The sequence below is a fragment of the Hippocampus comes genome, unplaced genomic scaffold (assembly GCF_001891065.2).
Source record: "Hippocampus comes isolate QL1 unplaced genomic scaffold, H_comes_QL1_v1.1 scaffold174, whole genome shotgun sequence".
Lineage (NCBI taxonomy): Eukaryota > Metazoa > Chordata > Actinopteri > Syngnathiformes > Syngnathidae > Hippocampus > Hippocampus comes.
Window position 1 is genome coordinate 3,877,173 of NW_017805983.1, and position 23,843 is coordinate 3,901,015.

Here is a 23,843-nt window from a genome sequence, read left to right on the forward strand (position 1 = left end):
ACGCACTCAAATGTGGAGTTTCACAATTACGTCCTAAGTCTGTATGTAATGAATTAAAAAATAATAATGATTCACTATGTATTTTAAAAACATTTTAGATCATACACATTTGACCTTTGATGACCTCATAGTCTGCTGCAAAAATGATCCGTAAAATATCATTTGGATGATTTGATTTTTGGTTTTGAAATTAATGTCGTACACTCAATTTGGTAGCGTAAGCATAGTGAATTTTTATTTGATTTTATTTTTTTTTCCAAAATAAGCCTCTTAGTTGGTTATTTTATATTAACTCAGAATATCCAAAATAAAAAGTATTAACTTGAACTTGGAACCACAAAAATGTACTCACGTCACAAAAAAAAAAAAAAAAAAAAAATCAAGATGTCTGCATTTGCATTTCAACTCTTGAATTGTAGAAGCTAGAAGTAAAAGTTTGGCATTTAAAATCATCTCTGGTTCACTCTGAATGTAATGTCCTTATCTCACGTGGCATACAGCAGCTAAGTTTGGGGAAATTCAAGGGAAACAATTCATTCCTTTTTGACACCACGTGGCCAAAGTTGAATCTAGTTTAAGTCCAGAAACTTGTTTCAAATGGTAGTTTTTGAAATGCGAATCATCTTAGTCCTGGGCATAAAATCTTCCAATTGAGTCACACTGTGGAGCTCGGAGGGGGAATTATGTGCAAAATCCCATAAGGAGAGACGCAGGAAGACCAATATAGACAAAAATTGGAGGATGTGTTTTCTGGTCAGGAACCCAAAGCTAAAGTTAGGCAGGATGTAAATTCCACAGCGCTTGCGTTTTTCTTTTTTCTTTTTTTTTCCTCCGGCTTTTTCATTGCATGACAAAGAGGAAGAAGTAGGACGTAAAAAAAATGAGCTGTCCGTCATTCTCATCTGGTCTGCGCACGGTGAAAAGACGTGGAAGAAGCAGCGAGAAGAACTGAGTCCCCACGCTGTGGGCACAATGGCCAAACATGCTAATGTGACCTCGTGTAAACCTTTAGCATGGCTCCAATCTCCGACTAAACCCCGTTGCCAGCGTCACCAACACCACCGGGCCTGCCTCCTCTCTTGCGCCCCAGGCATGCCTGTTATTTACTGTCCTTAATGACAAGATGCAAACTTGCTCACATTCAGCCCCCGCAGAGCCTGGATAATCACATTACGACTGACGACGGGGACATCAAGCCCAACTCCGCCGGCCGACGCTTGGTTTGGACATGCTCACATGTGGATTTGCATAAAACCAATGAGTACAATCAGCAGTCTCTTTGCCTCTCTTTTTCCATCTCGCACTGGAAAAAAAAAATCCACCGCTGTGAGAGAATGGATGGAAAATGTCTTTCTTCGTTTAGAGCCGGCCACACAAAGCCGCGACTATTTTGAGGCCTTCTATTGGTCGGAGGGGGGCGAGAACACACAGCCAGCTGGAAGTCAAGGACAATGACTCGCCACAGACTTAGTGACAAATCCCAGTTCCCAGGCTCCTTTTTTACAGATGAATTGAATACTTAAACATTGACATTCCTCTTTTCTTATCTGAAGAATGTATTTAAAGGCTATGTCACTTGCATCAATCATTTTGAAGGTGACGGCAAGCGTGATAACGCTGAACGACCTTGTGGAAAAAAAAAAGTCAAATGTTCCGCCTAAACATTACAATGTTGGCAACGTGTGTGTCCTCTGCAAAAAGGAGCTACTGACAACTTGTAGTTAGTGGAGTCTAACACTATGCAAATGCTTTTTCCCAACAGGTCGAATTTTTTTTGGTGTGTGTGTGCTTTTAGAATATGATGAATATAAGAAGCTCTGCAAAAAATGTACACTTGGAGTGGTTGCATGTAAAACCCTTACTCTAGATTCCTAATTAGAAAGAACACCATTTCAAAATCAAATCATCTGTAAAGGCACGTGAGCACACGTTCACCCAACAAATTCATTGTCTATGTGGCGCTGCGGTGCAAGGGCGCAGACAGAGCAGGCTGGTGGCGCTAAAGTTGGGTGCTTGAAAAAATGTTCAATAATGGGCGCAGCACGCTCTGGTGACATCTCAGCACACCCAGTTGGAAAGATAGATGTTGGCCGAGTGATTTCAGGGTAAACAGCAAGGATTTGGGCGGAGTTCTCCAGTAAAAACAGCCTGAACGACTAAACGGAGGACTTGATCATTTAACATAGTGTCATGGTAATAAAGAGACTGCTCCCTGCTCTGCCTGAAGTGCAGTACAGCTGGTAGCGGTCTTCATAGATCACAGACCAACCGAAATTCCCCAGATCCCGCCACGCCATTAGAATCGGATGAGCAAAACCAGGGATTTCCATTGAAACAAAAATATATCGCTGACCCGTTGCCTCTTTTCTGCATAAACCGTTGGGAAAATGTACCAGGCAACTTCCTGTCGGGTTGTTTCGCAACCAGTGCCAAATATGGGCATGAGTTTTAAATCATGTTCAAGAGTTTGGGATCATAATTTGCGGTATCTAGGTTTTAATAGAGGCAATAATATATAAAAAGTGAGACTAAGTCAAAGGGAGCGGGGGGTCTATTATTTGTGGCGGACCACTATATCATTAAACTTGACAATAATCATAATGTATTGCATGTTTTGGCAATTTTTTTGATATTGCAGGAAGACCAGTGCATGTTCCCTGGTTTAAAAAGAGCTCTCCATACATACTTAAATGCATTTGGCTTACACTGTCGGCCTACTTGTGATAAGTCAACATTTGGGAGACAGGCACTCGCTTTCTTTTCAAAATGTTTTTTTGGGCACCTTTATTTGTCTATTTCGTCAGTAAAGTTGATTGAGTTGTATTGATTCGCAAGCTTGCTCGCAAACCGAAACTGCATCGCGCCGTCGACTCGCTGACTAGTCTAAATGAAAACTTTTTTTGAAAGGGTTTCATTCACGGTTATGACATACAAAGTCATATCAATGAAATACTAGTTCTTAATGAAAAAATAAATACTGTACTAACATAAGTCATCATGATGAGATACTATTTCATAATGAGAAACAGTACAAGGTCATCATTATGACTTCGTTTTTGATGAAGACAATGTATCACAAACTGTGATTATAACATTTTTTTCCTGTCTTATTTTATTTACTGGCAGAAATGGGTTTCTATATTTCTCTTGTCCAAATAATCCATTATTTTCTCCGTCATGACCCAAGTATCATGACTCTCATTGTGCAGGCTTGTAATTCTATGTACTGCATATACTGTACCATGCAAATGCTGATTATGTTTCACAAGCACAGGGACAGAATTGTGTGTCAAAAATCAGCATTCAAAACTTTATTGCTCCACAAATGCATGAAAGCAAACTGAACTTTGAATATTTCAGTAATAAAAGGGACGCAGCTTTTTTTTTTTTTCTGACGGAGCCACCTTCAATTCTAATCCAAGCTCAGTGTTTTATCAGGACGAATAAATAAAAGTACAAAATAAATAGACTATTAAATACATTTTGAAAAAGTCAGAAATGAAGGCATTATGTCTTTGATGAAAGATCATTTTGGGAAAGGCAGCTAAAATGGCTTTGGATAGAAACAGTGGAAATTGTACAAAATGAACTCTTAAGTGACACCATATAAAATGTGACGCAAAAAGAATTCCTTTTTCCAAAGCTACATCTATCATCTACAAAAAGATCATTTGAAGAATTCAAGTCAAAAAAGGTGTACATCAGTAACACAACAATTTGCAGTCATCAATTCAAAAAGAAACTCAATACAGGCACTTAAAAATCTCGCACTTCATTGTCAAAGCATTTCTTCCCCCTGTCCTCCAGAATAGCACATGATTGAGTGTAGTTTACAAAAATAGTTGAGAAGTTGGAACTATTATTTAGTCAGAAATCATCTCAGCCACGACAAGCCTGACATTTCCTCCAGACATCTTTTTTTTTTTTTTTTGCATTCTGGCAACCCACTACATCTTCATTACCGGCAGATCAGATAGAGTGCCTTCTCATTGGCACCATTGCGTTTCATTTCTAAAAGCAAAACGAGCCATTTCCCGTCCCTTCTACACAAACCAAAACCACAATATTTTCAAAGGAAGTGCTACATTAGAAATGTTTTAATCCCAGTGGTTTGGGTGAACTCCCAAATCAAAAGAAAAAAAATGGATTATTTACAGAGTACCTCATACATAAGCCTCACTTTTAGCTTACAACATTATAGCTTAGTTTGGTTCGGGGCCACCAGGAGCTCATTTCGAGCGTCCTCGCCGGTTGAACAGGAAGTGGAAGCTGGACTCCTTTATCGCTCTCTCCGCCCACACTGCCACACCTTGTGCGTTTGCTCCACATATGTGAAACCATTCCCACGAGTGCTGTTTCTTTCTTTCTTTTTTTTTTTTAAACAGGACTGAGTACTGGAGTCTACTTGTGTATTTCCGCCATTGCTCACTGATGTTTGCTGTGCTCTCTTTGTTGATACGAGCGTCAAAAAGCGTACAGGATGTTTGTTTTTGCTTGCGTCGTCCGTCCCTGCGGTATCGCTCCAGCTCATTTGGGAGTCCAAAGGGCTCTCTGCTTCAGTGCTTGATTTCAAATCCCTTTGTGATGGCGTTCACACTGCGAACACGCTCAGGGTGCTGGTCTGGTCCTTTAAGCCCAAAATGCTGTAAGCGATTCTTTTCAAATGGCCAGGCAGCCTCACCCCGATCTTCTTAATGTCCCTGTGACAGAGAGACAAGAGAGAGACATGACATTTCTTGAGCGTTTGCACTCTGGGCCCCTTTCCAACACTTCACGCTCCGGTGCCTTGAAGTCATTAAATATCCGCTTGCACTCCATTCATGTGGAGCGGGTGAAACGTAACAACATGAAAGGACAGCACTTAAGTCAAAGCCTTCATTAGCGGCTTTAATGATTTAACAATGATTCACTTGGCTGCCGGTGGCCTTCAGAGTGCTTGCAGATGGAACCACGCAATCACAGCATACTCCGCGACAAACACTTGAAAGGATTTTGTCATCTGCTTCCCAATCTCCCCAAATCACAGCCGGTTAAGATGTGAACGGCACACGGCAGGCAGGGAAGATGGCGCCTTATGCGGCTTCCTTTTGGCTGCTCGCCCGCTCGGAAAAAGCTGTGGGCCTCATGATTGTCCCAAACAAGCAGATATGATGTGCTTGACTAAGTCTTTTCTCCAAACGTTTGGGCAATTTCATTCAATTGCCCTCTTCTAAGTGTTGCCATACATGTGAGACGATAAGACTCAACTCCTCTTACACCTTCAATTTCTTCGAGAATATTCTCTTCACTTAAAAAAAAAAAAAAAAAAAAGCCACAAGAACTATTTGGTCCTCATCAGCCAAAAGTGACTTTTTGAGGGTTTGCAAAAGCGCCGCTCCGGGCAAAGTGTGTGGGCAAAGGGAGGGATGAAGGGATGAGAGAAAGAAGAAGTGGCGTGGCCTCAAAAAGAAAGCCACATCTTTTTTTGTACTTTTTCCATAACAAGCATTTGACAAGTTCTGACTGAGGCTGGAGATAATAATGACGCCAGCGATTTTGCAGATTCTAGAAGCTGCTTGGACAAAGTCAAGAACAGATGTCCCGTTGGGAGTAAAAATACACTCTTGGAATCAAATGTATCGAACAAAACCAAAAAACACAATCATATAAAAGGAATACGTGGCGTCAGCAAATGTGAGCACGGGCCAAACTTACTCGTTCTTCATCTGCAGGACTTGGTCCATGCTGATGATGCCGGCGCAGCTGAAGTTGTCGCTGTATTGGCTCATCTTTATGGATTCCAGCCACTCGGACACGGACCTGAAGGGCGAGCCGTCTGACCCGCTCACACTGGGCAAGCGGATTGATACGCTGCAGGAGGAGAATGAGTAAATCACCCTCATTATTAAAATAATAATAATAATAATAATAATAAAGCAGATGACTGACGAATTTAATAACAGTGCGGAAGACACTGTGTGATGAAAACCAGTTGGAGCAGCCAGGGAAAAAGTGACGAGTGAGATACGACAAAGCTGGCCTTATGCCCCTGCTACTGTCACAAAAAGATAAAAAACGACTTGCATTCTTGCACACTCACACACACAATAAGACATTTAACAGTGTCTATGTTTCTCTACAAGGAGTGTTGTCGCCGCTAGTAAGACATCAAGTTTGATCGATTGAGTGCACCGGTGTATGAGACAACCCCTCTCAGTGCTTCTCAAACAAGATCAAATTGATGGATGGATTTTTATACTCTTAAAAGCACTTGGTCAAAAGTAACCCAATCTGGATGAAATCTGTAACTCAGTACTGGTTCCAAAAGCGACAGAGACAGTTCTGGGTTATTTACACCCAGAGCATTGTTTTGAGGTTTTGAGCCAACAGGAGGTAAAACCTACCAATACTGATGAGTTAGAGCTAGTAAGAAATTGGTTACCTGGTTGCACTACAGCTGTGGTAAATAAAAATAATAAGAATGATGGTAATTTTACGACCAACATTTACTAAAAAGGAGCGGCAAATTTCACCTGTCAGGGCTCACCACAGCAAACCACTCACATCCAGATATGTTTGGCACAGTTTTTACTCCTGATGCCCTTCCTGATCTTCCGGAGTGAGCTGTCTGTCCTGACTGAGATTTGAATCCTGAACCCTGTGTCCAAAGTCGGATTCATCCGAGCACCACCAATGTTTTTTTTTTTCAGAATGTCACATTAAATTTACTTCAACTTCAGAACACAAATGGGAACCAGCTTCAGCTCTTTGGCCTGCCCACATCCAATCTTTTAAACAATATGGTGGGTCGAAATAGTCAATTTTGAGTAAAAGTAACACAATCTGCTAAAAATTCACGACAACCCAGCAAGTGGTTTGGGGAAACAACCCAGCATTTTTGAATGTGTACCATTTCAAGAGAAGGTGCTCTTAATTTGCTAACCCAAATGTGTAGTGCTGCTACTTTGGGTCCACAAAGAAACTAATACATATGAGGTGTGTCCGAAAAGTTCCAGGACTGGTATCACAAAATATAGATTTCAAATCCAAATGACAAGTTTTATCCCTTCAAAGTAGCCCTGGAAGAATTCTTCCGGTATTCTCTGTGGCTCTGTTGTCACAGCTATCTTGATATCGTCCAGGTCTTCAAAGCTGATTTCCTTGATGACTTGCTTGAGCTTGAGAAACAGGAAAAAATATCATATGGAGCCAGGTCAGGTGAGTCGGGAGGCTACTCCAGCGTGGCGATATTCTCTCAAACAGGAACTTTCAGACGCCCACGGCATTATGAGCAGGAAAGTAGCCCACATTAAAGGGGAAAACTTGTAGTTTGTTGTTGGTTTTGAAATTTGTCTTTTGTGACACCAATCCTGAAACTTTTTAGACATACCTTGTATATTGTGGCCACAATTTTTTTATGCCCATGTCTGGCGCTTTGTACTTTGATGAGCTGGATAAAGGTTACCGTGGGTCAAAGTCGGCAATGGCCTTGAGGGAGTCTGGACTCCGCAGCAATTTGTCCAATAGATTGACAATGTCCCCGAAACGCGGCCTCTTGGAGCGGTCCTGGAGCCAGCATTGCAGCATGAGCTGGTAAACGGCCGAGGGACAATCCATTGGCGCAGGCAGCCTAAAAGCCTCGTTGATAGCCTTCATCACCTGCAGACAATATAACAGGAGCCCTGTTAATACGCGGCCAGTAAACATTGGAGCAATGTGCCAGCTAAACCAAAAATCTCACCTCGTGATTACTCATGTCCCAGTAGGGCCTTTCCCCAAACGCCATCACTTCCCACATAACAATTCCAAAACTCCACACGTCGCTCGCTGATGTGAACTTCCTGTATGCAATTGCTTCCGGAGCTGTCCAGCGAATGGGGATCTTTCCTCCCTGTTCAATAAAAAGGCGCCAAATGCATCTAGACATGCCTTTAAAGTTAAGGGTCCAAACTATCCATCGTGGGTCTACTCACACTTGTGGTGTAGGTCCCCTCAGGATCATCTTCCAGCACTCGCGATAAGCCGAAGTCGGACACTTTACACTCTAGAGTGTTGTTGACTAGGATGTTGCGAGCAGCCAGGTCGCGGTGGACGTAGCTCATATCAGAGAGGTACTTCATGCCCGCGGCGATGCCACGCAGCATGCCCACCAGCTGGAAGGAGGAAATCTCGCCGTCACGGTCCTGACGGCAAGAAAAAAAAAATGTTATCAGCTCCATAGCACAGTTGAAGCTAATCACTCCAGGAATGTGTAAATGTTAAAGGCTAGCAATTTGAGCACAGAAGAGATGATACTTAATGGGTACTTGTGTTCTTCTAATTGTGATTTAATAAAGTTATTATGCTATGTTTTCCATCCATTCATCCATTTTCAACCACCCCGCTTATCCCAAACAGAGTCGTGGCGCGTGCTGGAGGCGATCTCAGCTAGCAACGGGTGACATTTTTGCCATAAAGACAGAAAATAATGTGAAAACGCCACTGAGAAATCATTGTATTCCAGTTAAGCGGGTTTCTCGAATGGTAACATAAAATGGCCTCCGGTGGCTTCGATTCTCTCGACAACTGCTTTGTTAGTCCATTCATATAAACACCCATTTTGTACACACACACACACACACACACACACACACACAAATGCAAATGAGCACCCACAGGACAGGGACCAGCCCCAAATCAAGATTTGTACTATGTGTCCAGTATTTGTCAGAGTTGAATTTGTGTGAACTCACCCTGAGGTATCTGTCCAGTGCTCCATTCTCCATGTACTCCGTCACAATCATGGCGTGTTTGACTGCACATCAACATAAAACATGTTAAGAACCAAGTGATATGACGTTTCAATTGCAAAGTCTTTACATTTGGTGACCACCCCCTCGAGGCGGATGATGTTCTGGTGGGAGAATTGGCCCATTATGGAAGCCTCGCCCAGAAAGTCCTGCCTCTGTTTTTCTGAGTAGCCTGGCTTCAGTGTCTTGATGGCCACGGCCACCTCTGTCCTACCTGGGGCCTTCAGACTACCACGATATACCTCACCAAACTCTCCTGTAAGACACAACAGCAATAGGTTATATTAACAAAGTCAGAACACGACCATGTCAGATGGACGTGTGTTCCGGCGTTTTGGATTTCGGCCTGCGGGGGATTTCTTTGTGTGAAACAGAACGAAGCAAAAAAAAAAGTGTGTGGCTGTTTGGCCCGAGGCTCTCCTCCAGAGGTGTGTTTAAGGTTTGGTGTTGCTTAAGCAGCGGGTGGCCTGTGGTATGGGAGTATGGGAATCAGCTGTCACATGAGGAGAAAGACAGGGAGGGGGGTACAGTCATGGGAACCGGAGTTGGGGTGTGTATCGGAAGGAAAAAAAGGACTCCCACTTGAATAAACATCTCATGCGTGGGAGATTTGTAAGGTGCCGATGTACAGTATCACAACTTGGAAAGATTTGCTACAACAGGTCAGGTAGATGTTCATCTTATCAAACTAATCTGCTGTCAATCAACAGGTTAAGTTGTGGAAAATGTGCTGTGTAAACAGCCTTGCTGGGGATTGCAACATCTCTCAGCACGCTTGGCAGGCTGTCACTCACCAGCTCCAATGACTTTCTGTTTGCTGATGTGGCTGGGATGGATTTCGGTTGCAAACTTCAGTACAGCTGTGTTGGGGTCCTCGTAGGTGTGCGGGTCCACGTAGGTCTTCAGGGGCTTTAGTTGCTCTTTGGGGTCAGACAACAACAAGGATTAAGTCAGATGAATGAAATGAGGAGAAAGAGAGATGGGATTTTTTTTTTCCCCACAGGTACCTGGGCTGGAGAAGTAGGCGTCTTCCGGTCCCTGCCTGGTATGAGAGTTTCTTTTCCTGAATGATAGACACACAAAAGTTCACTTTTATATCCCACCACTTCAATGAGCCCGAATTGAATATTTCGCATCACAAATGTGTTCTTGTTTTACACCTTCTTAAGTTACTAGTCAAATGAATTCATTTTGAAGTTTAAAACTCTATATTTTTAGAAAGATAAAACATCATAGAAATTTTTCACCAGGTCCAATGTGTCTGCAAAGTTTGGTGTTTTTGTGCCTGTTTAGGCCCTCAAAATTGTGATTCATTTAGAAAACAAATGATTTCTACAAAAAAAAAATGGTTCTTGAAACAGTCACTGCAAGGTCACTCAATAGAAAATGTATGATTGATTTAAAATGTTTTCAAACCTTGATTTGTATTGCACTTTCATACAGAGCAACACAAAGTGCTTCACCAAACAAGTGATAAGATAAGATAACCATTATTTGTCCCACACTGGGAACATTTGCAGTGGCGGGGGAAGAAAAAAACTAAGTGTTTCATTGCGCAAAATAAATGTTTCAGAAAAGAACTGTACACAGTTCAATAAAAGATACAAGCACATCCCTCCCACCAACCTAGAGTCTCGGAATCCCCTGGGATACCAAACAATAATTGCAATCAATACATAACATGTAATTGTTCATATATAAACATGGCAGTAACCCCAGGGACTACAAGGGTGTGAAAATGTGTATTTTTGTGTGCAAATATTATCATTCCATTGTATGACATCTGTATTTCATGACACACACGCACACACACACGCACACACACACACATAAACTAATTGCCTCAAAATTCCGACATGAAGGCTGCGTGAGTGGGTGAGGTTGCATCTTGCACTTCCTCATGCAACAGGCCTGCTTTAATATGAATGGCACTTAGCAACCTTTGTCACGGCTTTCACAAAGGATCTCTTTGATCCGCGCAAATGATGTGCTGTGTTTGATGAGCCAATTGATTCAAAGGAGTGACGATTAAACAGGCTGCCATTGGAACGTTTCAGCTCAGCATTACAAGACACATAAACACATTGTAGCAAGAGGCCCATCCCTTTTGTCACGACAATACAGCACTTTGGACACATTTCCTTTCAAAAGCCCTGACAATCTCAAGCATTGAACCAATGAATGTGCAACACTTTTGTTTTGTTCCCTTGAGAGTAAGAACACATTGAGACTCAGAAAATTGACAGAGGGAAAAAAGAAAAGAAGAGGTGATGACAGATTGAATGCAAAGGCCATTTGGAGGCCCCGTCGAGGAAGAGGAGTGCTTACTGACCGTCTGCGGAGGAAGACGACCACGAGCAGTATAAACAACACGGCCGCGCCTGCGACTGGCACGCCGAAAATGAGCGCAGGGTTGCTCTGAGTCAACGGTTCTGTAAAAAGGCAAGCATAGACGCATCAATTACGGCTGCGATGTTCCAAACGTGTCAAGAGTGGCCTGATTCATTCTCCTGTTTACCTGCAGAAGAGGTTTCAAACTGTTCCTCTACACTGGAGTCCCCAGGACTGCCGTCGCTCCTGAGGGCCTGCACCCTGAACAGGTAGGCCGTGCCTGGGGCCAGATCGCTGATCTGCACAGAACTCTTCTCCAGGATCAGCACTGTGTAGGTGGTAACGTCCAGATTGTCATCCTGAGAGGACAGAGTATTTCAAGTAAGCCCACTCTGGTTTCACAAGATATCAATACCATTTGTCCTCTGAACCCTTGAATGGCCGGACGAAGAAATTCTCATTGTAAAAAAATCTTTGCATTTCCTGGTTATTTGGGACACAAATAACGAAAAAAATAAGTCCATTTAAATTTAATTAAATACAATTGTAGATGTTATTAAAACCCATGCCAACCAGAATCACTGGCCAAACTCTTGACAAAATGCCTTTTGGATACAAAATATGTTGTGTCATGCGGAATCTTGTTTTTGGGAATATTTATTGACAATTTCAAAAGAGATTTTCACATCAGTCATGCTCACTTGGCCACAAACAATAAACAGCCAAAGAAATGTGTCATAAAATAGCAATACTATGAACATTGCGTAAGGATCAAACAACTTCAAGTGTCCTTGTTATGGTAAGCTGCAAAGCATGAATTGCTTGCCTTCAGACAGAGGAAGATTTTACATTTCCCACGCTTCCATCTGCTCTGACCCTTTGCACAGAACAGACACCGACCTCTGACATCACTGTGGACTGGCAAATGTACCGTTTTGTCATTGCGGACATCCTGCAGTGGATGAGTGACTGTGTTACGACATCTTCTCTTCAGTTCTGCTGGTGAGAGGGAAGAAGGTCGTCCAACCATTGTTGTTTTCCTAACATTTAGGAAACGGAAAGTAACCTGGAGTTTGAACTTTTTTAGAGGCATTGGCTTCTTTTTCGGCAAGCTGCAGTCTCTCTTGTACATCAGCCACGCGTTTGAGATAGACAGGTCAAGGGCGTATCCAAAGATTGGACAGTAGCACCTTTTTGATTTTGGGGGAGTCTTGTCGAGTTGCGATAAGGACGGCAGCAATCCCTTCTAATGATCTGTAGTCAAATGCTCCTTGCCCTTTCTTCTTCAGTTCATTGTCCTTCATCAAGGGAGCTCGGCCAGTGTGATTTTCACGAGGTGTGTCGATGCATTTCATGCCAAGACACGAATCCATTTCCTTGAGCAGAGTGTAACTGGTGAAGAATTTGTTCGCAAAAGACAGCAGACATTCTTGGGTCTGCACCACTTTGGTTCTCAGCAGAACCTTCGTTTCTTCCCCACTTAGTTACGTTGAACAACATCGAGGCGGCAGGTCATGGATGATTCCAGTGGTATTGGCCAACTGTAGATCTTGAAGCCGAAACAAATGAACTGATGCAGATTTCCTGCTCTGGTCACTTTGGAAGAAACCATGATCTCATCCACTGACTGCTTGAAATTAATGTGGAAAGATCGCAGCTCCCTACGACTTGCTGGTTGTCATTGAAATAGATGAAAGGACATCGCAACTTGATGCGATTTCACGGCATGATTTCTGCAGTCACGGGGAAGCTTGATTCCATGGCTCAGTAGTCAGTCTTCAATGACAGGAAATTGAAAACCTCCCATGAATAGTAGCACAGCCAGGAAGTGTTCCATCGCTGCAAGGGTCGTGTTGATTGAAAATCCCGTGCCTTGAGGAGAATAGACAATAAATCAATTTATCTCATCCGTGAAGATTGTTTGGAAGTAAGTGAAAGGTGTCTTCACTTCGTTTGGGAGGGCAAATATATTTTTTCTGAAATCTGGACTGGCTCAATATCTCCCTGTGCCCAAATTCTAGGCTGGCCTGCTCTTCTCCTCCCTGTGGCTTTCTTTCCTCTCCTCCTGGTCACTGATGAGATGAGGTGGTGAAGATGAGCTTATGCCAGTAATGTCACACCATCATCAGCGTCTGTTGGCAGCTCCTCAATTGGTTTGAGGATATTCTTTCCTCTCCTCCCAGCTTTGTGTGCCAGTATTGAAAACGTGTACTGCCCAGGCTGGCCTTCCAGTCCGGGTCAATAACTGTATTGCCGCCGTCGGAGACACCCTTTGTCTGACTCTTCTGGGTTGCCTGATGTCATTTTTCCCTTTCCATATTGAGTCACTGGACGGTGTCTTGCACACAACCTTTCTTGAAGTGATGTCCTGTGATCTGGCACTTATTTATTTCTAGACAAGCGAAACCATTCCCACTCTTGCATTAGAATGAATGGTGGGACGAACATGTCAACGACCCGATACAGTAAAAGGGAGTTGATGATGTTCCACAAGTTCTTTCAACTTGTGCTTTTCTGCAGAAATGGTCAGTTTCAGTGACTATTTTCCCAATGCCATTCTTGAGTTACACAAGACAGTAAGGCTTACGCCAAGGCTTGCATTTGAACGCTTGGACAATCATGTCAACGAATCGGGTTGTTACAGTCATCGAAACACAGGATATGAATGCTAAAGCTACTTTGTGTCTGCAAATTGACCCATTGACTGAGTTCACCATGCAGAGAATGTTTGCAGAGGCAGACATGCGTGTACTATTGCTACATCCTAACCCCTAATATGGCTAATGTATCCATTTGGCATAGCTTGTCTGAAAAATTATTGCTTGCTTTCATTTTCATTTTTTTCTTCAACAAGTTACTCAATTATCTACATGAGTCACAAATCACAATATGACAATAAAAATACATTCCAACCTTTGAAAAATGAACCAGAAACAAGTTAAAAAGAGCTTTCAGCCGCTCTGCCTCCAAACTCTGGAACTCACTCCCACCCAATATTCGAAATATTGATTCTCTTCCCACATTCAAATCCCATCTCAAAACCCACCTATTTAATATCGCATACTGGGTTTAAATGCATCTCTTCTTTTATTATTTATAATTTTATCTGTGGTTTTATTGTTCCTGTTTTGATTGTAAGGTGTCCTTGAGTGTTTTGAAAGGTGCTTATAAATAAAATGTATTATTATTGTTATTATTATTATTATAAGTGGTGGTTTTAGAAAAATTTGCATCTTGCTGGGAGCTCTACATAATTCCTCCCCCAAAAAAGGTCTAAGTGTGTGTGTTTTTTTTTTTTTTTTTGCGCATATGTACACCAAGTATAAAAGAAGGTTTAATGAGTTGAGGTCCACTTCCAATCAAATGTCTAAAATATAATCCTAGAGTTAGTGTGCCAAATGGATATTGCGGCCATTAAATGGAAGCATGGCAACAAAATGCTTACTTGGCTCAATTTTGATTCACAAATGTCTTTAAAAACTGATAATGCAAAAGTCCATTCATCTGGCAGGTGACATGTATTGAACACATAATTGGAGGTCTGAAAAAAAAAGATTTTCAAGAGAGAATTGTCAAGAATTCAGACTAATCTACATAATATGAAATCTGCAAAATATAGATGTGTTAAGTGTGAGTATAAACAGCACAGTCGTTGAAAAGATTGATAAACCACCTTGTAATTTATTTTTTGTTTGTTGTCTTCACTGGAGGAACTTTTATGTTTGTACTATTCACAAATATATATCCAGGATGATTTAAATTGAATGTGTTCAGTATTATATATTAGCATGTTTTTTTTTTCAATTGTTAATTTCCTGGGTTTTTTTTGGAGGGGGCAAACCCCTTTTTTCATGGTTTATCTTATTCTTATTCTTTTAAAGCAATGATGTGGGTAAATGAATGTCAATTAAATTTTTACTATTCGTGGGCCGGCCCGCTCTGTATTCTCTGTGAATGTGGTGGTCACCATTCATGATACCGATGGGATAAATGATTTCAAAGGTCCAGTTAACGGTTACGTTCATTCTCATCAATCTCCCGACATGGAACGCGTCCAACATACACAGCGGAGCTACCAAATTCCTCGGCTCAACTTCCCATGGAAAGCTTCGGGATTTCTAAGCCCAGTCACAATAAAGCTACTGTTTCAAGACCTGTGCAGTATTAGTCATGCGCTTTATTCACCATATCACGTCTAACCTACCTTACCACTGCGGTGCGCAATAACACAGATTTCAACAAACCCCAAAGAATCTGCCTTTTATCTGCATATCTTTGACTTTAATTCATGCAAAATGCAAAAGAGTGATTCAATCCATGCTGATGATAGGACAAGTGTTCTGTCAATACTTGTGCGTAATTTTAATTGTGAGAAGAAAAGTACCTTCTTGCGATAGGTTAGTTCATAGCGGAAGGGCCGAAGTTGGAAGCGCGGTCGGGGGGACACATCCCAGGAGATGGACAACTTGGTGGCTGTTCTCTCCACCATTCGAATGGAGGTGATCTTTGGGGGATCTGAGGACACAGAGGGACTTTTTCAGTTTGTTTTTTCAGCTCAAGGAAAATGGACATGTTATGCTCTACAGAATACCAGCATCCGTCGTCACCTGTGTAGCGCAGCGAGGTAGTGAGAGCACTGGTGGAAGGCGCTGCCTGACTGCCAAACATGGACACTCCGCTGTGAGCCTCCACGGTGAAGGTATAGTTTAGGTGAGCGTCCAACTCGCTTATTGACACTTTAGTGTCGGTCAGGCCGTTACTGGATGGGTCATAGTGGATCTTGTCCCCGCACGGCTGACAGGAGGAGCCCTCACAGCGTTGGCATTCCACGCTGTATGTCAGGTCCGTCCGACCTCCACTGTCATCTGGTGGACTCCAGGAGAGGAGGATTTTTCCAGCAGATAGTTGTATGGTGGTGGCCATGAGGTCTTTGGGAGCAGAGGGGAGGCCTGAGCAAAGGACAAATAAGAATAAGGATTTTAAAATAGAGAATGCGGGGTGTTCAAAATGTGGTCAAGAAGCTGAGCGACGTCCATTTCCTAGCTGCACGCAGCTTATGCTTAACAATTTACATGCGATTTACCTTCATTGTACTAAAATGGTGCCATGAGATACGAGCAAAGTCAATTGGACAATTTTTTCGTACAAAGTCCATTTCACGTTAAACACTGCAGAACCCGAAAGAAGGCTAATGTAAAGCATCGGTGTCAATTTGCGACAACCCTTTAAGCGATGCATTTTTAAACAGACAGTATAACAGTACTCACAGGCAAAGATTTTTTCTCCTCGGGAGGAAAAAGCTAAATTTTATTGGAATGGGAGCCAATGTACACCTTGTTAAACTCGTATCGTGCTTGAGACTGACCTAGGCGAAAACTCACAATTTCACCGAGCCCATCTGTCTGGGACACCTGCTTCAGAGACTTCAAAATTCTCTAGTATGAGTTTGTCAGCATACGAGCAATTTTCTTTCCTTCTCATTTTAAATGTTTGCACATAGTAAGGTCCATTAAGGCATGCGTGGAAGAGTTTGGTGAGGGAGCCAAACACAAATTCTTGTCTGACTCTTCAGTGAGACGCATTTCCGTTCCCGATACTTCTGTCCATATGAGCCAAAGGTCACACTTGTTGGTGTGAAAAAGGAGATGAGGGCGTGTCATCACCTGAGCACGGTCCAGTGGGGGGGTCGTTGGGGGCCCGAAAAAAGCCATCCATGCAGGAACAGAACAAAGTCCCGGAGCCCAGCCCTTGGGAGTTGGCAGGACATGGCTGACACTTCTCACCAGAAGCTTCCACTTTGAAGAAGCCGGGCTGACATTCTGCACAGAAGAGAGAGAAAAAAAAAAGACATTTGCAAGTGTGACTTGAGGCAAACATTACATGTGACACGGAAGCAGTCGGTCCAACCTCCTTGAAGATCGCGCCAGTGCCGTGAACTTTTTACCTCTTGTGTGTAAGAGCAAGCTTCAGTGGAACGTTTCATTAGACACCGGTCAAAGGTGACAGAGATATGAGAAGGAAAACGGGAGGCTGTGCAGTGTTGACTCAAGTCATTTCAACTCTCCATCTCTGCAACACTGCTACCGATACTTCTTCTCTCTGCTTCTTGTAACACAGCAAATTGCGGCCTCTCTAAGCAAACGCAACCAGTCGTCCCACATTCCACAGCAGGAAGACGAGTACAGTGGGAGGCTACAAGTTGCACTCATACTTAAAACATTGGCATCCCTTTGAAACTTCAACATCATGGTTCAATTCATTTCCATTTGACATGGCCAAAGACGTGTGCGTTATTTTTAGATTTTGCAATCTAGATGTGCTCTCTGCAGGAAACATTGAGCCTGTGTACAGTCAGAAAATTGTGTATGACAATGTGATTGTTTCACCCTTTTTTAATGGCATCAGTTTGGGAATTTAAAAGCCAAATTACTACTGACTTGTGACATTTTCAATACGGGTTTCTCCTGCTCTGGAGAAAAAAAATCATAAAACAGAAGACAATTTAACATAGTTTTGAAACAAAATGGTAACAACTAATGGTAACAAACACTAAAATCACGGTTCAAAGTCTCATACTCTGTTGAAAGCTAAGGAATAACCGGTTCGAGATTGAAAAGAAATAGCAAAATCATAAAACGAAATTTAAAGTGCACAGTCAGCCAGTTGAGGGAGGTCAAAATAAGAGTCAGGCGCTCCCTCTTTTGTGTTCCAGTCAAGAGATGAATAGCAGCAAATTCAACCAAGACATTTGAGTCTGGCCTGGCTGACTCCAAAGTAAACTCCCCTTACAATAACCCATCTGACATGTCATCAAGGCATGGATTACTGTTTCAAAGTGCTGCTGTGCAAGATAAGGCTCGAATTTGCAAGCGAGTAAAGAAACTGGATTTACCAAGTGTGTTAATGTGCTCACTATGTGTGTTGATTCTCACTTCTTCAATGGAGTCATCTTTCCTATCTGACACAAGAAAGAAAATGATATACCTGACACATTTAAAAAGAAATACAACTAAAAGCAACAGAGGGGAGCAGTGCTGAATGAAGAGCACTCAACATTCTACCACATTCTTCCCCCCCTCACACCACATGCATGCTTTTGAACGCATGTGGCTCAGATAAGGTGACACTTGCTTTCACACGTCCAGCATGAAGTGGCCAGAACCGTAGGTAGCGCGCCCGCCCCGCCGTGCGTCGACATGCTGAAATATGAACTTAATACGGCGTGAAATGTTCCAGAGAGCGCGGTATAAAAGAGTGAAAATGAGAGAGCACTCTTTTGCCCGTGAACATTCCGCCAGCGGTTAGCGACAGCGGCTGCTGTTCGTGTCCTCTCACCATGGCACGTTTACACGTTCGCATGGGCGGCTTGTGCCTGTTGCCGGTCACCTGTTCACGTCAATTTGGCTGCATTTCTATGTACATGTATGTTGCTCTTAACACGGGTTGCCTCTTATCCCACTCGGAATGCCGCAGGGTTGAAATAGCCCCTGACAGGTGGCATAAAACTGGAAATGAACATGTTACGAGGTGAACCGATAAGAGCACAAGTCGACTTTACTTGTCCGCTGCAATGTTGAACCATTCAAATCGACTCCTCATGCACTTTTGGCATGTCGTCTTCCAATAGGCCAATTTACAAAAGACTTTAGTGTCGCCTGTCTGCTGCCGGCGTGACAGTCTGCGACGGCAGCAGACATGAGGGAGTTCAAAGATTTCTATATAAAACACATGAGGAGGAGATCTGGTTTGCTGGAGAGAAACATACGCAGGACTCCCACAAACTATAATCAGTGTAAAGGTGAGTTATATTTTAAAACATTTGTGTGTATTTGTCAAAATATCCTTCAACCTTAGTCAGTGATACAACCCAAAAAAAAAAAAGGGTGGAGACGGAGGTACTGTGATGGAAAATAAATACGGTAATCAAAAACTTTGTTGATGAATCTACTTCAACTTTTCTTTCATCTAGTCGCTGAACCGCGAGTGTACCCAAGCAACAGCAGAGACCAAAACGTGGGACGGTGAAAATGAACACAAGGAACTCATAGTTTGGTAAAAAGAAGAGACCTAATAGACCGGTTTTCAGTTGAGTAAACTTCATCTACAAGTAAGGCTTTTTCCAATCAGGTTTGCAATTGCAGTTGCATCTGCTCTGTAACAAACACAAGCAAGAAATGAAATATATTACAACAAAACAAAACCAATGTTGTTAGTCAAAAATGTTTTGGTTTTGTAGGTTAAGTTTATGCTCAAATAAAGGCTCGTTAATCCCTGAATTCAGACACTTCATCTACCTAACACAAACTGTATCTCAACCATAAAAAAAAAAAAAAAATCATACATTGCAGCCTTTGCGATTTGAAGATTGTGTCCTCCTACAAGGCTTCAAATAAGCAGCTTTGCATCACAGTCTGTGATTCAAAATGAGCATTTTGCAACTCACTCGCACACAATGAAACACAAACCTGCAAATGGGAATTTATTTGAGAATATGCAGAGCTGCCAAATGTTATGGAAATCCTTGAATGCTAACTCCTGAGGCCAGATAGACGTCGTCATCGTTCCGAACATGAAAAAGAAAATCATCAGAGTGGCCACTTGAGATGCCTCTGCTCCATCTGTGCCGGACGCAGGAGGCGAGTATCGCAGCAGGCCCGGGGGAAGCGAGACCCGCTCGTTGCGAGTCTGCCTCTCTTCCAAACCGAAGCGTATTAATGTGACGTATGTGTGGAGTGTTGATGGTCACATAAGTCATCTCGGCTACTCGCTGTCTTCTGCACCGACGTATGAGACGCTAATCACACTTTTTGCGTGTGTCAGCCGGCTTGCTAAAAGTCAGTGGCTCAGCGCAGGGCTGCAGCTAGTCATTTGAGGCCCAACATAAACACAACCGATGCGGCCTGTACTTTAGTTCAATTTTGAGAAAAGGTGAGTGAGGTAATTTGGGCCAATTTGTCCTGTTGCGAAATCAAGTACAATCATCTGACATCTTAACCAATCTCGCCTACTAATATTCACCACCACGGTGTCTCATCAACTAATTCCCTAAACTAGATTAAGTCTTTAAAAATCCAATTGAGGATTATTATCAAACAACTGAACCATTTACCTTTTTTTATTGTAATTGATGACATTAATCAACAGTGAATGCAGTTTACTATGCCAACTGTTTACTCTTGAGCTGTCTTCATTTAAGGATTTTTTTTTAAAATAAAGACACGGCAAGTTAAAATTCCAATTTCTGTTTTAAATTGCCCCACTGAAAATGTTTCTAGACAATAAAATAGTTTGCTGCTCTGCTCAGGGTGAATTTAAGACACCTCTGTGTGTTTATTATACTGTATATAAAAAGCTAATTGTTTGTTCATGAGTAAATGTAATGTATTGATGAAAAATTAAATTTCTACAAATACACAATTACAGTCTAACATTCTCAGTATGACACTTGAAAGCTGAAATACATTGAAACTCCCCATTATCCCTGCAAAAAAAAAAATCCCCTTAAAATGACTACTTTACTCCTCATTCATTGTCATTGATTCACACAATGGCTTTCAATCGAAAAATCGTTATTTTCAAGCCTCGTGCTACGTTGCCACGATGACTTGAATTGGATTAATTGTTCAGCCCTGCCGTATCATATCAATGCGAGCTCCTGCAAAGAGGTGCACATTAACTCGAAGGTTGGGCGGAAGAACAAAGACAACTAGTTTGCATGAAAAGAATGCGCTGGCACGTCATTCAAGCCTGCCATTAAGACAGAAGCTCCTCTCTGCCTGGGCCAGCTGCTTCGCTACTTATTAACCAGGCCAAGCGAGATAGGCGGCGGCGAGGAGCAGAGCATCCTGCGGAGGACTGATAGAAAGGGCGAAAAGACACAGGGCAGACCTGACTCCAGCATTGAGAAGGGGAAGCAGCTGCTGCCCGCAACTCACATTCGTAGCTCTACCTCTCCACACCCGTAATCCCCAAATTCCTTCCTCCCTTCTCCCCAGCTAAGCCATTAACATTGCTATTCACTGGCAAGCAGCAGGCAAGGAGAATGCCACACCATTCAAGTGCGAACAGAGAGAAAGCCCTGCGGATGGGAGTTGCCCAAATGCCACATGGCAAGTGAAAAAAAAAGGCAAGCTGGACTCCCGTCTGCACTGCCGTCTTGCGCGACCTTCCAGTCACATCAAGATGCATTCCGGTGAATGCCACGCAACAGGAGGTCCCAACCAAAACAAGCCGCACTGCTACTCTTTCTCCAATGAGGAACAAAAAAAAAAAAAAAAAAAAAACTGACTTTGTTGTCTCCATGATGTCAATTTATGATAAGGAATTCGGTCTTTGTTCATGTAACGTTTTTAGGAATAAACTGTCAAAATTAAACCAAACAATGGGTTTTGCTACTGACATGCATACTAAACGAAAAACCAAGTGGAAGATAAACAACTTTTTCTACAGCGATGAGAATTGTTCGCGTATGAAACCACATTTCAACAATGCATTTTAGTCACAACGTATATGTCGGCTACCTCAGCAGGAGCGTACATAAAAGTGTGAAACTTCAGGATGGACCTAAAATGCACTTTAAACCTTTAAATAGATGAACGTAATCCGAACGGCTGAATGCACTTGTCCAACCGTTTTGCTTCAGTACTTTTTGCACGACTTACTGTTCTGTAACACGGAGCTAAGTGGCAAAATTCACAAGAGGTATTTCATCCATCAATTCACCAATACATTTCCAAGAACGTCCACTTCTATGCCTTTCTGTGACTCTTTCAATATCGCCATTTCTGTTGCAATCTGCTGACAACACTCTTGACACACTAAGCTCTGAAGCCCGTTTCTCTGCCAAAATTGTTTTGAATCCTCAAAATGATGAGGTACTGCTGAATAATTGCGAGTAATACTGGTTCACACCGTATCCTTTTCAGTGTTATGCATCTAAACATGCAAGGTGTGATTGCGAGTCGCGGGGAGGATTAACATGACTTCTCTGGTGTTAAATTACGATAAGATGGAGACTGAAGTTCCAAAATCCAAGCTGCAGAACTTGTAGAAGGTGATGACACAGAGCTTTCCTGACTTGGAAAAAAAATCTGACAGACCAAATGAGGACGAAAGTTGTCAGTGGAGACAGCAACGTGAGAAATTTGTTCCTCCACCTTAACCACAAGCTTGTTTTGGATTATCAAGAATCTATGAGTCGAGCAAACGAAAAGTTAAGCCATATGTCACGTCAACACGTTTGCTAGAGGACATCCCTACGAGAGCAAAAGCAAACTGTGGATCGAGATTGCAACGACCACATCCCAAGTCAATCTACTGTAAAATATTGTGAACACATTGCACGCTGTGTATCTTACATTTTTGGTTATACCACCCAGGGCTGAAGTTACATTCGGTGTCTTGTCTTGGCCTTGGAGCACAAAGGATCTCAGAATTGGATCACTCGCTCGCCTAAACCATGAATCTAAATTGAGTTTCTCACGTACCCCAATCTAAACACTTCCCTCCAGCAATCAGATTTCGAATTCCATGTTTTTTGTCTTAAATACCTCTGTTCTTCCTGGCTCTTCTCGGAGGTTTAACCAAGCCCTCAATGGCCAGTATCTTGGATGTTTTCGACGTCTTCCTACTCCAACACACCGGATTCAAATGATCATCGCATCGTTATTCAGCTTCTCCAGCACTTGCTGATGAGCCGATCATTTGAATCGGGTGTTTTGGAGCACGGAGACATACAAAGAATCCAGGATACCGACGCTTGAGGACCGGAATTGTTCACCCCTGCATGAATGGGAGGAACTTTCAGTAGATGACGCTTGAGGTATTCACCAAAGAGGATTCTTCGACAACAGCGCAAGGAAGCTTCCTGAGTCCACGTAGAAGGCGGATTGTTTCGGGACACGACAGGAAGCAGGAAGCGTGAGGCTGACGCAGCGCTTCCTTCCTTCCTCAGGGGTTCGATGAACGTAAGAAAACACAGCAAGCGTGACCAAGAGAAGAAGCAGCATTGAGTCAAGTGTGCAAATGGGGGACATTTAACTGTGTTGACCTGACGACGACACAGACCCAAAACCCCAAGGAAGACTTCTGATATGAACGCGAACAAAAAGACTTTTAAGAGTCCAAACATCTGATGAACTAAAGGCCCCCATTCCCCCCCCCCCCCCCCCCCCCCCCCACACACACGCGCGCACACACACACACACACACACACACACACACACACCTTTTTTTTTTAATCCTCCCCACTCAAGCACATTGTCCATCACGTAAATCTTGGCTCTGTAACATCATGTCTTTAGTCAACGCTCTGTCTTAATCAGCGGCTCAAATATGGGGTATAAAGTTACGGCCTACAGGCACCGGGATGGCTTTGACGCAGTTGAGATAGCTGTAATGGCACACCATCATTTAGGACAATGTAATAAGTGAATATCTCATAAGCCTGTAAAAAGATGCTTAACCCCTGGAGCTCTGAGGTCAGGCTCTCAGATAGGAGAGTAAACTGATTACAAGAAGGTTCCCTTCTCACATTGCGGTCATCTCCGTATTGACCAGCACCTGACCCCAAGCTGTTGCGAGAGCAGTTTGCGTCCTCGGGAACCCCGCCTATGTTTGGATAAATCCGGCGTTTATGGCGCCTGAATAACCACTCGGAGAAAAAAAAAAACGAATAGCTTGTGAGTGTCCGGCTTTTGAGATAACGGGGGGGGGGGGGGGGGGGGGGGGGGGGCACGCGAGGAC

At 42.8% G+C, this 23,843-nt stretch overlaps 1 protein-coding gene across 1 annotated transcript in view; it reads right to left on the bottom strand.

The window, feature by feature from the left end:
* Positions 1-3,392: 3,392 nt before the first annotated feature.
* Positions 3,393-23,843, bottom strand: part of epha2b (eph receptor A2 b) — a 32,161-nt gene continuing 11,710 nt past the window's right edge. The window contains exons 4-17 of the mRNA XM_019891485.1: positions 16,763-16,918; positions 15,707-16,048; positions 15,484-15,614; positions 11,287-11,458; positions 11,101-11,200; positions 9,776-9,831; positions 9,563-9,688; positions 8,839-9,024; positions 8,712-8,773; positions 7,953-8,162; positions 7,721-7,870; positions 7,445-7,638; positions 5,695-5,850; positions 3,393-4,700 (exon numbers count right to left, since the gene is read on the bottom strand). Coding sequence (XP_019747044.1) covers positions 4,592-4,700; positions 5,695-5,850; positions 7,445-7,638; positions 7,721-7,870; positions 7,953-8,162; positions 8,712-8,773; positions 8,839-9,024; positions 9,563-9,688; positions 9,776-9,831; positions 11,101-11,200; positions 11,287-11,458; positions 15,484-15,614; positions 15,707-16,048; positions 16,763-16,918 — 2,150 coding nt within the window. The 3' untranslated portion in view covers positions 3,393-4,591. The remainder of the gene's footprint in view (positions 4,701-5,694; positions 5,851-7,444; positions 7,639-7,720; positions 7,871-7,952; positions 8,163-8,711; positions 8,774-8,838; positions 9,025-9,562; positions 9,689-9,775; positions 9,832-11,100; positions 11,201-11,286; positions 11,459-15,483; positions 15,615-15,706; positions 16,049-16,762; positions 16,919-23,843) is intronic.